Source organism: Psammomys obesus, unplaced genomic scaffold (assembly GCF_907164565.1).
Source record: "Psammomys obesus unplaced genomic scaffold, mPsaObe1.curated_primary_1811, whole genome shotgun sequence".
In the NCBI taxonomy this organism is placed as follows: domain Eukaryota; kingdom Metazoa; phylum Chordata; class Mammalia; order Rodentia; family Muridae; genus Psammomys; species Psammomys obesus.
The window spans coordinates 1,504,030-1,517,463 of NW_026596069.1; the positions used below are offsets into that span (position 1 = coordinate 1,504,030).

General features: G+C 51.4%; 1 protein-coding gene across 2 annotated transcripts in view; it reads right to left on the bottom strand.

The window, feature by feature from the left end:
* Window positions 1-6,398: 6,398 nt before the first annotated feature.
* The window catches only part of Ctnna1 (catenin alpha 1), a 124,889-nt gene continuing 117,853 nt past the window's right edge, over window positions 6,399-13,434 (bottom strand). For both annotated transcript variants that reach the window (XM_055625295.1, XM_055625296.1), the window contains 5 exons: window positions 11,121-11,231; window positions 10,077-10,258; window positions 9,835-9,940; window positions 8,330-8,464; window positions 6,399-7,570 (listed from right to left, as the gene is read on the bottom strand). In XM_055625295.1, the coding sequence (XP_055481270.1) occupies window positions 7,283-7,570; window positions 8,330-8,464; window positions 9,835-9,940; window positions 10,077-10,258; window positions 11,121-11,231 (822 nt within the window). In that variant the 3' untranslated portion in view covers window positions 6,399-7,282. The remainder of the gene's footprint in view (window positions 7,571-8,329; window positions 8,465-9,834; window positions 9,941-10,076; window positions 10,259-11,120; window positions 11,232-13,434) is intronic.

Genomic DNA, 13,434 nt, shown 5'->3' on the forward strand with positions numbered 1-13,434 from the left:
GGGCCAGGCTGCCTAAGGTGCGGCCACAAAGGCCATTAAGGAGCAGGTGATCCAAGGCCCTGTCAACCTTGCCACGGAGCTTGTCATCCTGACAGTGCGGAGCAGCCTGGCTGATGCCCCTCCCTCACTTGTTTAGTTCTTTCACACACGTTCTGGCTTAGTGCCGTGGGTCAGGCCGTGAGCAGGATCGACAGAGATGAAGCGAGTGGGTTCCATAGCACTGAAGGGAGCAGAACCCTGTCAGGGGCCCCAGGGGAGCCATAAGCCTGTTGGCTGGGGGTAAAACAGCCTCTTACAGATTAAATGGTAGAAACCATAGTTCAGCAATAGATTGCAAAGCCAATGGTCATTTTATAAATTAGGAAAAAAATCAAACAAACAAACCCAAAGAGGGGGGAAACCAACAAAAGTGAAAACAAAAACGTGGAGAAAGATTAATGAAACTAAAAGCTGGTTCTGTGGAAAAGTGGAGTCACAGACAACCAGCATTACGGACGAAGCGGCGCTCACTGTGAGTCCGCAAGCATTAAAGGGCAAGAGGTGGACAGACCACAAACGGCAGATGCGTCACAAGGTCCATGTGACACTCGGAGGAAGCAGCGGGCCGTTCCTCCGAAGCAGCAGCGACGGCCCTGCAAGCCCGTAGGGTCTGCCTGACAGCGCTTCTCACGGAGGAAAAATCAAGGCGTCATGGGGCCTTTCCCAGCTTTGGAGGAAACCCCTTAGTGCACTCACCTTCCGAGCCACAGAACGCCGGCCAGGCTCCCACGGGGCACCACGATGAAAGCTGCCGTCCCTGCGGCCTCTTCACGCACTGAACAGTCCTTCCACCTGTTGGTTTTAATGTCAGTTTGCCACAAGTTAGGATTGCCTGGATAGGGAGGCTCACCTGAGCAAGTCACCCCAAATGTGGGCGGAACCTTCTGATAGCAGCCCAACAGAAAGGGGCGAGGAAGAGGACCAGTACTGGCCTTTGGCTGGCTCGGCCTTCCACCCTCTGCCTGGCTCACCTGCCCTGGTGTCGCTGCTGCCTCCGTAGCTGCCATCAGAGCTGCAGTTTCCACGCTTCCGGCACCGACCAGCAGCTCTCCAGGTTTTTGGCACCAGATGAAGACTGTTGAGATGCCCAGCAGCTGCCGGGTCCCCAGCCTCTGGGGTGTGAGGTAGCTGCTGTGGCTATTTGCAAGTGAGCTGATTTAATAAATTCTCACATGTGCTTAACATCCACCACTCTGTCTGTTCCGTTCCTCTGGGGAGCCCTAAAGCACCACCCAGAACAAAAAGCTTCCACAAACGGGGAAACGAGAGAACTTCCCCGACCTCCTGAGCGTCTCTGCAGAACCCACACCCGCCATCCCCCCTCTAAGGGTGACACCAAGGGCCGTCTGCACAGCACCTCAGTATTGTGCTCAAGTCCTGGGCGGGCCTTGGCAGCCAAATGAAGTAAGAAGCAGACAGGTGACAGATGGTCAGTGTGTGGAACCCACAGACTCCACAGAAGAAGGCCTCCTGGATCTGTGCGCTGAGTGGCTGTGTTTCCGTATACCTGGCTTAGATAGACACCAAAGTTTCAAAGTGGTACCTCACAGCGGCAGTAGAAAATGTGCGGCTGATGCCCGCAGAGGTGCAGGGAACCATGCTGGCAACGATAAAACACCAAAGAGGAAAATCAAACAAGAGCTCAGGAAAGGGGAGACACTCTGAGCTCCCGGGCCGGAAGGCTCAGTGCCTCGGGGATGTCTGCTTCCACAGTTAATCTTAGGAGGAGAAATCATGAGTCTTGTCTGAAGCCTAAGTGGAAAGGCATTAAGATAGCTGAAATAATTTTGAAAAGGAGAGAGGGCTCACACTACCCAATTTTACGACTATGGGAGTCGGGACCAGTGGCTTGAGCCATGACATGTAGCAAGACATGGAGGCAGGCGGATCTCTAAGAGCGAGGCTAGCCTGGCCTACATAGTGAGCTCCAGGACAGCCAAGGGTTATGTGAAGAGACCCTGTTTCCAAAAAAATAAACAGACATATAGATCAATAAACCGGAGACCCCCACAAAAACTCCCCCTATGGTCAGGGCTGATCTTCCGGGCTCCAGAGCAGGCCTGAAACACAGATCCTGCCTAACTCTCTAAAGCTGCCTACTTTCCCTTTCTGTCGGGTGCCTCACTATGTAGACCAGGCTGGCCTTGAACTCAGAGTTCTGCCGCTCTCTGTCTCAGCCATGCACTTATCCTGAGTAGCTGTTAACAGAACGAGAACAGCTTTCGTCTTCCTCTATAGTGTCCTGGGAAGAGGATTCATCCTGCTGCAATCACAACACATCAGCAAGTGGACTTTCTTTTTCCTTCCACAAGAATGACCTTTCATGAGAAGAGAGCGCGGTATCGCTTCTTAGAGGCGTACTGGAATTTCTCTACCGTCACTGCTCTTGCGCTGCAGAGCCGTTATTTATTAAAAGTAAGCTTGAGCGTAAGAGCTGCGCTACCATGACTGGGGTTCCTCTGATAACCGAGAGCGACCACGTGACTCCTGGGCAGGGAGCAGACAGTGTGGACAGACTGGATGAAGGCCCTTGCAGCAGGGAGGAGCTGAAGCGTGAGGTTCTGTCACTCCACACGGGCATGCAGCTCGAAGCTCAAAAATGTTAAAACAAGAACCAGTGCCCTGAGCAGTCCATCCTGATTTGGTTTTGCTTTATCTGTTTCAGTAACCCTTGGCCAACCACGGTTCAGTATCCAATGGGAGACTGTAGAAATTGTTTGGTTGTCTGTCTGTTTTGGAGACAGGGTCTCTCTTACAAAACCTGGCTGTCCTTAATTGTACTCAAAGTAAAAACTTCTGTTAAGAAATTAAGAAAATAAAAAAACACAAACAAAATCCTTTGCAAATTACATATTTGACAAAGGGTTTGTAAGAGACTTTCAAAGCCCATCTGTAGAATCAACCCACTAAAAGACAAGAGATTTTAAAAGGCATTTCACCAAAGACACAGATGGCTGAGGAGACGCAAGTGCGCACAACATCCGAAGTTGCTAGAGAAATTCACATAACGCCACAATGAGACACCACCGCACACCTATACCCAAACACAGCCTGGGGACGCCATGTGCCAGAGACGGAACAGCTGGACGCTCACTGCCGCTGGCGAAATGCAAAATGGCACGGCTGGTTGTGAACAGTTTGCAAGTCTGTTACAGTTGAGCATTACTTTTTACAGAATACAACCTTTTCCTAGGTGTTTACCTGAGATAAGCAAAAATCTGTTTATACAAAAGTAACAACCTAGAAATAATTCGTGTTCCATAAAGAATGAATGAACACACTGTGCCCCTTCTAAGGGAATACTACTCATTGCTGGAAACAGCCAGGGTGCTCGTGAGGGTGCTCCCCAAAGGCTGTGTGCTCCCTGAGATGCACTGTAAATGCACAGGCTGGGAACGAGGGGAAGGGGGTGTGAGCCATCCGGGGGATACCACAGAGGAGCCTGTAACTTTCCCTGTGTCATCACAAAGACTGGCTTTCCTACATGTAAGTTCCAAACTAATTTTTAATTTTAATTGTTTAAAATTTTTTAAATTTTATTTAACTTACTATGTGTGTGGCTGTTCTGCCTGCATGTATGCTTGTGCTTCATGTGTGTTCCTGGTGCCTGCAGAAGCCAGAAGAGGGTGTTGGGTCCATGAAACTAGAGGTTTATGAGCCACCATGTGGGTGCTGGGAACTGAACCCAGACAAGTACTCGTAGCCACTGAGCCATTTCTCCAGCCCCACCCCAACCTAAATTTTTTAAAAGAAAAAAACTAGAGTGAGCATCAGCAAAGCCCTCCTGCCTACTGTTGCGTTCCCCACGCTGCGCTCTGGGGCGCCTGTGCCATTCTTCCAACTCCGGTTCAGGACAGCCAGCAGGACAGGCAGCTATCTGAGGTGGTGGCAGAGAAACTGGGACACCCCACAGACAGAAGCTCGACTCCTAAGAAAGTGGGGACACCAGCGCGGGGCTCATCAGATAGGTAGTTCTGACACCTGGGATCTCCAGAGCGGCCACACAGCTGTGTCTCTCGCGCTGCGTGGGATCACAAGCTCTGCAGGATAGACAGGCGTATCCAGATTTGGGTCTGGGCTTCTTCGGTTGCCAGCTTTTCACAAAACCCCCCAATGTTGTGTCAGAGGACACAGCCAAGACCACGTCTAGAACATGAAGTAACAGACGCGGGAAGGATGTGTTCCCAGAGAGCAGTGTGCGGGTGCGGGCCCCAGGCTCAGAGACGAGATACCGGGTGGCTGACCCAGAACCTGGACCTGCATGGGGCTCAGGCCGCCTCGCTGCGGCGGGGGTGCAGGCGGCGAGGCGTGGCCCTGCTGTGGCAGTGCCGGAGCGGGGGCGCACACGGAAAAGGTGAGAACGCGGGGCTCGTGGACAGACAGCGGGTGAAATGGTGCAGACAGATGGAACTCAGGAACTTCTACTGAGGAGCTGGTGGCAATACAATTGCAAGGGTTCCTTCTCTTTCAGGCCCAGGTGCTTGCGGAACTGCGGGTCACAGGGCAGACCTGGCCAAGTCCCACAACTACACACACAACCACACAAAGGGCACCCGAAACCCCACTTGCAGAGGTCAGTCTCCCACGGGGTCAGCCCCCACGTTCCTGAGGAGTCTGTGTTTTGCTAAAAGGCACAAGGACCCAAAGAAGTTGCAGGCAACAAGGTGCAGAGGCCGTAGAAGCCCCTGTGAAGCCAATGTGCTGCTAATGGGCCAGGCCCTGAGGATCCCCAGGGAAGGCCTCCGTCTAAGGCGACGACAGATGGACTGGCGTAGGTGTGGCCCTCCACAGCATCTGCAGATGGTTGGTGGCCTGTGCTGTTTTTACAAACAGACCTGAGGCGGCGTCTGTTAAAAACAAGCACAGACCTGCAGGGGAATCTGGTGGCGTCGGTGACGGGGGCACCCACCTCCCTAGGGCGTGTGACCTAGGCCTTGGTCATTCAAACGCGATCACTACATGTGAGCGGAGACAGACATGGTGATGTGTTCAATATACTGGTGACAGAGGGCGGGGCTTCGTCACTCCCGATAGGTGACCTCCACCCCGGAACTGCCAGCACACAGGCAAATCAGGGTGCACTTGGCAGGTTGAGGGAATGCCAGCCGGAGGACACCGCTTTGTGGTGTGACGTGACTTGCCCGTCTGTGCTCAGGGCAGACCTCCGACTCACTTGGACAGGGATGACTGGCTTTAGTGGAGGAGAGGGGAGCTGTTAACTGGCTGCCCACCTACCAGAATGCACGCACACAGGCCCGTTGGTGACCAGCACGGTACAGCAGGGATGATGAGGAATAGCTTTCCAAAGAGCACCAGAGCACTCTGGAAAAGGAAGCGGACATGCTGGGTTTCTCTCCGGAAGAGCCTATGCGGCAAGGAATGTGGCCTGGCCAGGGCACCTGAGCAAGCCTGGCAGCACGTCAGCCCAAGCCGCCTCCTCTCCCTCAGCTGTGACGTCATGGCCTGCAGCCCTGGGGCAGCTGCCCACCTCGGGGGAGGTTTGCAAAGAAGGAAGACAAGATGGCTCCGGCCACATGGTAAGGCGCAAGGCGGTCACAAATTAGAGACTTTGCTTCATTTTCAAGGTAGTCTCATTTTGGTAGTTAGCCAAAAAACAATGCGACTGGTAGTGCAAGCCAAGTGGGACATAGCAAGAGGGGCTTTAGGCTTGGGGAGCAAAAAGCAGGTGTGCTCTGGCCAGGGTGAACATCTCCAATACCAAGCATGAAGGCAGCAGCCAAAGACAAACCAGTGTCAGCATTTAAAGCCAGGCACCCGGGCAAGAGCAGAAGAGCAACCCGCAGAGGGCAAGGTTCAGGTACCTCAGAAGAAACAGAGCTCGGGAAGGCAGGCAGGGAAGTGGACAGGTGTGTCCAGGAAGTGTGGCGCATGGAGCGCTCAGAGGCAGGTTTGATAAGGTAACAAATGGCCAGTCTGTCTGCCTGTGGAAGGTAGTCACCTGACAAGGCGAGAGCTCACTCAAGTGGCAGAAAGAACAGGCTCCAGTAACAATGCCACAGCCATCTTTAGGGCGCTCCAAGAGGTAATGTCCAGTGGGAAGGGACAGAAGACGAGGCCAGGGAATGGGGACAGCCGTTTCCACGTCATAGGTGAATGCTGAAGAGACAGCGCTTTGAAGAATGGTTACAAAAGTCCTAAGGACAGGGATACAGGGTGGGGCACTGACGGGACCTGACCCTGTTAGGTGGCAAGAGCCCGAGAGGCCCCTCCCTCGCTCCCTCACTGGGCAACCACCCCGGGAAGAAGGGCACTGGTGTGTGCGCGTGCGTGCAGAGGCGTGGTGAGCGCAAGCATGACATTCTTCTCGAAGAAAAAGGAGTGACTTCTGTTTCTTAGACTTGGTTTCATAGTGGACTTTATTGGGAAAATTAGTGTAAAAAACAGTCAGATTCATACAATTTAAATAAGACAGTAAAATCTTTCCCTTGCAGCTACGGCAACTGCTACAGAAATCACAAATAAGGTAGAGCCGAAGTCACTGCTAAGCAAACACTGTGCTGCCAGGCCTCTTTGCCAGCCTGAAGCAGGAAACACTGCGATTATCAGAAGTGAGCACGACGGTGAATCTGCATTTGAAGCTGGAATAACGGGTGGGGGTGGGGCACGCTCTGATTACAGCTTCACAACATTCTAGCCTGAAAAAAGCAACTCTATTAATGGCCTGCAGCAGAGTACATTAGTAACTGTAGCCATGCATCGTAATTCCCATTTTGTTTCATAAAGCAAGCAATCAATTCTCTGCGTAATCCATTATGTTTTGTTTCCTATGGTTTCCTCCTCAGAAGAGGTCTCTGGTACCCTCCTCCAGACTGTTTCAGAGGGTGCCCGGGGGCTTCCCCGGGGTCACCCCTCGTCATTTAATTCTATCCCGCCCAATGGTAAGGCAGAAGACGACCTCTCCCCTCAGGCCCTCACCTAGAAAGCAGACACCTCTGCCTACTCAGAAATGTGACTGAGACGTTAATGTGGTGCTCTTTGGTTACAGAACTTTTATTTCCATTGAAGCTTATAAAAATATAGCTAGAAATATATTTCTGAATTCTAAAAGCTTTTTTTTTTTTTCCCTAACCAGCTTTAACACAAACATGTCCTTGCAAAATTCACCACCTGGCTGAGTTTGAAATCTGCTACCTCCCTGCGGATTCTAACAGTGTTCTCTACTTAGCAAATACATTTGAGTGAGGCACAGGACTGCTTTTCAGGCCCCGTGGGCTGTGCAGACTCAGATGCTGTCCATGGCTTTGAACTCGCTGAGAGCCTGCACAGGGTTCACGTGCTTCTTCTGAGAGGCTCGCTTAATCTTGGTCTGCGTCTCATCCTGCTTCTCTCTCTTCACCAAGGGCTTCTTCTCAGGCGCCTTCATCTTCCATGACACAGCAGGAAGGTTGAGGGACGCCATACCCTGTGACTTCTGGTATTTGGTGGAAGCCACATAGGACGCCTTCACCGTCTGCACTACAGCATTCATCAGGTTCTTGGCTGCCTGGATCAGGGACATGGCGCTGTCCACCTACGAGGAACAGATGGAGTGGTGAAGAGGCTGTAGACCCCTCCATGCAGGCCTCCATCACCTTGACAGGTCTGAGGGTCCCCTAGCACTGTGTAGGCCCGTTCCTGCTTTCTCAATGGCAGCTCTTATCCATGTGGCCTGTAACACTTGCCTTTGGAAAGAAAGGTGACAGTACACACATAAAGTCACCTCACCGTCCCTGCCCCTCTAGGTGCTGAGTGACCGCCACGCTGTGTGGCCCTGGCCCCATGAGCAGCAACAGAGAAGACAGGAGGTCAGGTGACTTCAGGTGTGGGGTCTTGTCCCCCATTAGAGAATGCAACCCTCTACAGACCTCCTGCCCACAGTGAGAAGGACCCCAGAAATGTGACCTGCTGTGTTGCTCCGACTTGGCTCTTTGTGCATAGAAACTGAGAAAGCAGCCTGCACAGTTCTACTTGGTAATTTCTGAGCGAGCTTAATTACTCCCTGGGGGAGGGGAGGGTTGAAAACACCTTTCCTTAAAGAACAGCTAGAGAGAAATAGACTAGTCCTGGTGATGGTTCTGAGTATCACCAACTATGCCATACTAAAAAGAGCATGTGGGTCAACAGAGATGGTGCTGGTGTGTGGCCTGTGGGCTCCAGGAACCAAGGAGGGCCTTGTAGTTTCTGCTCTCTGTACTTTGCATGTCTGGAGCAGGTGGGCAGTGTGTATTTCCGCTGCAGACAAAGGTCAGCGAATCCCCACTGGCCACCACTTCTCATTGCTAACACTCACCCCAGAGACGACAAGCTCTCCACCCAGGTTCTGCACTTCCGCCTTGACCTTGCTACAGATGTTGAGCTGGTGGCAGTAGAGAGCGATGCGCTGAAGGTAGGCCAGCAGGTCTTGCTTACAGGCTGAGTCTGGGCACTGAAGGGACAAGAGGCTGAGCACTGAGTACTCCCAGCCCAGAGACAACCCCCCGCTCCCAGGGCTGTTTCTCAAAGGCTCCCTGTGGGCAGTAGCATGCTTCTTCCCTTGCTGAAGGAGCAAAGGGCGAGAGAGGGGTGAAGTGTCCTATTCTCTAGGCTGTTACACTCCAGGCAAGTGCCCTCTGAGCACTGTGTGGGGTATGCAACCAACAGACACTTCCACTCAGTAACTCAGTGCCCGCCAGCAGCTACTGCCTTGACGCCTAGGTTTCCACCCCAGAGAAGCTCACAGGCCAGCAAGCAAGGGCCTGGTCATACAGCAAAGCCAACACTCTAAGCTATGTACATTAACCATCCAAAGAAACAATCTTCTGCCTGAGGCACTGTCTGCTCGGCAAGGGTGCACGGGATAGACCTGCTCACAGACGCACACGTTAGGAATGATCAGCAGCATAAGCGTGCAGCCCCGGCCCAGCCGGCACTGAAGCCCAGGTGGGTAGGCCTCCTGAGAGGGAAGCACGGTCACTCTCCAGTGTTTAGAACAGATATTTCCTTCTGGTGAGATGGAAGTGAGAGGCAGTGTGCTAGGAAATGGGCCTACACTCCAAGCTGAAGGCTTTCGATTTTTTTACGATGTCACAGAAGCAGGACAGACTTAAGTCTGATTTGTGTTTTATCATGACAGTGTTGCTGGCTGTGTACAAACTGGAAGAAAGAAAAGGAAATAGGCCGCAGTGGCCCATGCAGGTGAGATCGACGGAGCTAATCTCAAGAGAGGAGAGAAGAGGTGGTGAACTGGCCACAAGGCTTTAGTGGGTGCTCAAGAATGACTATCAAATGTTGGCTTGAGTGAGGAGGGCCAGCCGTCGCTCATCCTGCAGCCTGGATATCCTGAAAAGCCCACACTGCTGTGCTTGAAGTCAGGGCGCACCACAGGAGTGTGCTGTGCGGTTTCCTGGAGGTGTGCAGCAGCAGCGCTGAGACAGAGAAGCCTGTCCCCCACCACACCCATGAGGCTTCCAACAGCAGCCAGAGCTCAAGGCCCACAGAAACCTCTGTATGAGGCTCTGACACGCCAGTTCCAGTGCTGAGGCCAGCAGAGTGTGCTTCTGCCCAGAACAGAAGTTCTGAGGAGGGAGAACAGAAACAACAGAAGAGGTTGGTTTCTAAAGATTTAGTGATAGAAAATTTTAGGACAGACACACCCAACTCCTGAGGCTCGTCAAAGAAACAGGATTTGAGAAATCCTTAGGAATGCATGCTGGGATTAATCAAGTAAGTTAGAGCAATTTTCTAAGATGAGCTATGGCCCATGGAAATGCTCATTAACAGTTGCCTCAGCAGTGGGCCAAGCAGAGTGGCACTTACGTGATCCGCAATGGTTCGGCCAAGCTTATCCATCCTGGACCCTGCCTCAGCAATCTTCTTGGCAGCGCTGATCACATCTGATGTGTTTTTGAGTGGTCCTTTGCCTCTGAGAAGAGAACAGGGTCCCTGTCTGTGAGGCTCTCCTGGTTCTCGGAGTGGAGAAAAGATCTCTACAAAGCATCAGGGCCCCGGGGAAGAGAGCAGCCTCTTGGCTGGGCCTGCAGCAGTGGGCTTCTGCTTACCGGGTGAAGTCGGTCATCTCCATCATAATCATGCACATCTGCTTGGCCAGCACAATGATGTCATTGCCACTGTCATCCCATTTGGACACCTCAGCATCCAGCTTGCTCTTTTCTTCCTGGAAACTGGCCACCTGTTCTGCAATCTTTGCTTTTTGCTCCTGAGGAAGCTGAGCCATGATCGCCTACAATCACAAGGCAAACCACTCTTAGGAAGTTCTCACAATGCATTAGCCAGGAAGACTCTTAACAGCAATCTACAACATAGGTAGGATAATGCTTTAATACTTTCATTTTTGCCTGACGGGCTATTTCCTCATTTTTTCGGGAGGTAACTGCAACCTAAATTCCCAACCCACTTTCAAAGCCATGTCTGAATGTGGAGGGAGCAGCATGGGGGGCTAACTCAGAGGCTTCCCCATCACACCTGTGCAGAGCTGACTGACTGACTCCTTCAAGGTTCAAGCTTGCTGCTGTCCCTGGGAACTGGGAAGGACAGAAAGGGAGGATGAGTGGTTGTTGGAGCCCTCCCTAAATAGACATTTCCAAGTGTGGAAGATCAGGCAGAGGCAGCCTGAGAAGGCGGGCGGAGTCTGCTGAGGAACACACACCTTGGCTACCTGACAAGCACCGCTTTGGAGACCAGCTGCCAACTGACGCCCACAGGCCTGAGCTCCACCCTCTCAGCTCTCCAAGTGCTCACCACCAGGAGCAGGGACGTGCTGACAGACTTCCATGGAGTGAGAAAATAGACTCCATAGAAATATATCTTGGCATCCTTCCAAAAGCATGGATGCTATTGACTGAAGAGTTAATGATCCAATGCAATGGTGATGACTGCTTTTCTTGAATGTACCAGTGGGGTTTTTTTGGGTACTTTTTTTTTAAAGGCCCATGAATTTAAGAGCACATTCCCATGGTTATCAATGCAATGAGCAGAAGCATTTCAGAATTCCTTTTAGCGGATGCTATACTGATTAGATCCTCAGTCTTTCTGAACTCAGGGTGTACCATAAGCTGGTGGCCCAGTACAGACTGCCTCCTTACCCGGGCACTCTGGCCAGCTATCAGTTGGTCGTCTTCTGTCTGGACACTTGTCCTACTTCTGACATCAAAATCTTCTGTCTCAAAGTCAGAGTCATCCAGTTCCTCAGGGGTCTGAAAGACAAAAGACTATGGATCAGATGCAGTGCCACACCTCCGGCCTCCCTGAGTGGAACCTCTTGGCCAAAAGCATGAAGGCTCGGAAGGCAAGACTCCGCTCACCAGAGAGTAGTCTTTGTGGTACCCACGCTCACTTTCTTGTGTTGTTTTAAGACAGGGTTTCTCTGTGTAGTGCTGGCTGTCCTGGACTTGCTTTGTAAACCAGGGTGGCCTTGAACTCATAGAAATCTGCCTGCTTCTGCTTCCTGAGTGCTGGATTAAAGACTTGCACCACCACTGGCTCACACTCACTTTTTAAAGAAAACTCCCTTCACAGGGTTCAGGGCTCAGGCTGACAGCTGAAATAGAAGCTTGTAACATTGTAACATGAAGATTTCACTTTTAATACTGTTTCCCAAAGGATCAGCATCAGCATATGACAGTAAAAACCATCCCTGGTCAAAAGTCTTTAAAGTAGGGATGTTTTATACAACATAAAGCAATCTCATAACAAGCTCCACTTTACAACAAGAAAATAACACGAATTAATGCCAGGCTTTCTTTTGGGGTGCCAAAGGCTATTTTGAGGAATAAAACAAGCAATATATTATTCCTAAAGTCTTATTTTTATCAAAGGACAAGAGAATATAGTAGATGAGAGTTCAGTGCACACTAAAGGCCAAAGGGTCTAGTCCTCTGCTTTAGTTATTAGGTAAAATTTGTATTTTGTACAAACTACCAACCTTTCCTGATTAGCTACTGACTTGAAATAGCTCTAAGGAAGGGCCGGCAGGCAGAACAGCTGGGGTTGGCTTTTGGCCCAGATGGCTGGCCTGTGACAGGAGGACAGCGAGGCCTCATCTCCACTAGGCCCTAAGCCAAGCTGTGCCCAGAGCCTTGTTGTGAGATCAAATGACAGAACGTGTGCGTAGCACTGAGGACATGGCACCGAGGAAATGACAGGCAAAGGCTGGGTCTACCCCCAGAGAAGAGAACAGTAGTGGGCAGGAATGACAAGGTGCCACAAAGTCACAAAGATGCTGTCAGTGTGTGGCTCTGGCCGCAGGCTGCTGCAGTGCTGCTGGCGTGTTAAGGCTAAGGAGCTTTTCAAAGCAGCCCTTGACATTGCTTCTTTCCTGCCCACAGCTTAGCTAGGTCCTGAGAACTGCTCTTGGCAAGAAAGGGAGCAAGACAAGGAGCTCTTTTCTTTTGTTCATTCACTCACCTATTCTACCACTGAACTGGAGCAGAGGGCAAAAATAAGTAACTATACGACTTACTACAAAGCGATCGGCGCAGCAAACAACTAGCGCCATCATGGTGACTAGAAACAGAAAGGCCTGCTGAGGCAGTGCAGTGGGAGAGACCTGGTGGTAAACTGAGGTAAAAGAGCAGCAACTCGGCTTACAGGCTGGCTGGCCGGCTCAGCTGACTGAGCCAAGGGGAGAACAGCAGCAGATGACAGGACACGTGATGTGGACAACTTGAGAAAGTTAGGAGCAGGAGCCTGTGTCCAATGACTGCAGCGTCAGGGCTGGCTTGGAGGCCCTGGGCTGAGGAGACTTTGGATCCAGGGCCTAGGAGGATCAGCTAAGTGATGCCTTGGACCAGGGTGGGAGCATGCTCACATTCCCTGGAGAGAAGATAAAGCCAACCAGTCTTCAAGTTTGATCAGACAGGAGGTGTGCAACCAAGCAATCCAAGGGAGGCCACCGCTGGGCGTGAGCAGAGGCGGTTAACTACTGAGTGACCTGTTTTCAGAGGCTGGGGCTCACTCTTGGTCACAGTAAGTAATAAAAACAAAACTAAACTAAAAAACAAAACAAAACAGCAGTAAGTTGGCTACACAAGTATGGATCTTAGCAAAATCAGTCTCTAAAGAAAGTATTTTTACAAAAGAGTGCAGGCAAAGAAAAAAAAAAAGCCAGGGCTTCCCTGCCAGAGAGACTGAATCAGAGAGGGGCTCAGAGGTGTATTTTTCTCCACCTAAAATAAGGACCATAATCACACAGGGAAAAAGGACCCTGAGGAAATGGACTGAGTTTAAAGGTTGCTGTATCTAGTGCTGGGCAACCTCAGCCAGGAGCGCTGACAGGGACCTCTTCCAAAGGAAAGCAATGGTCACGGGGCACAGCAGCAGGGGATAGACAGTCCAGCTGCCTGGCACTGCCAACAGAACTGGTTAAGACCAGACACCGGGTTAGAGGTTCAGGGGTGG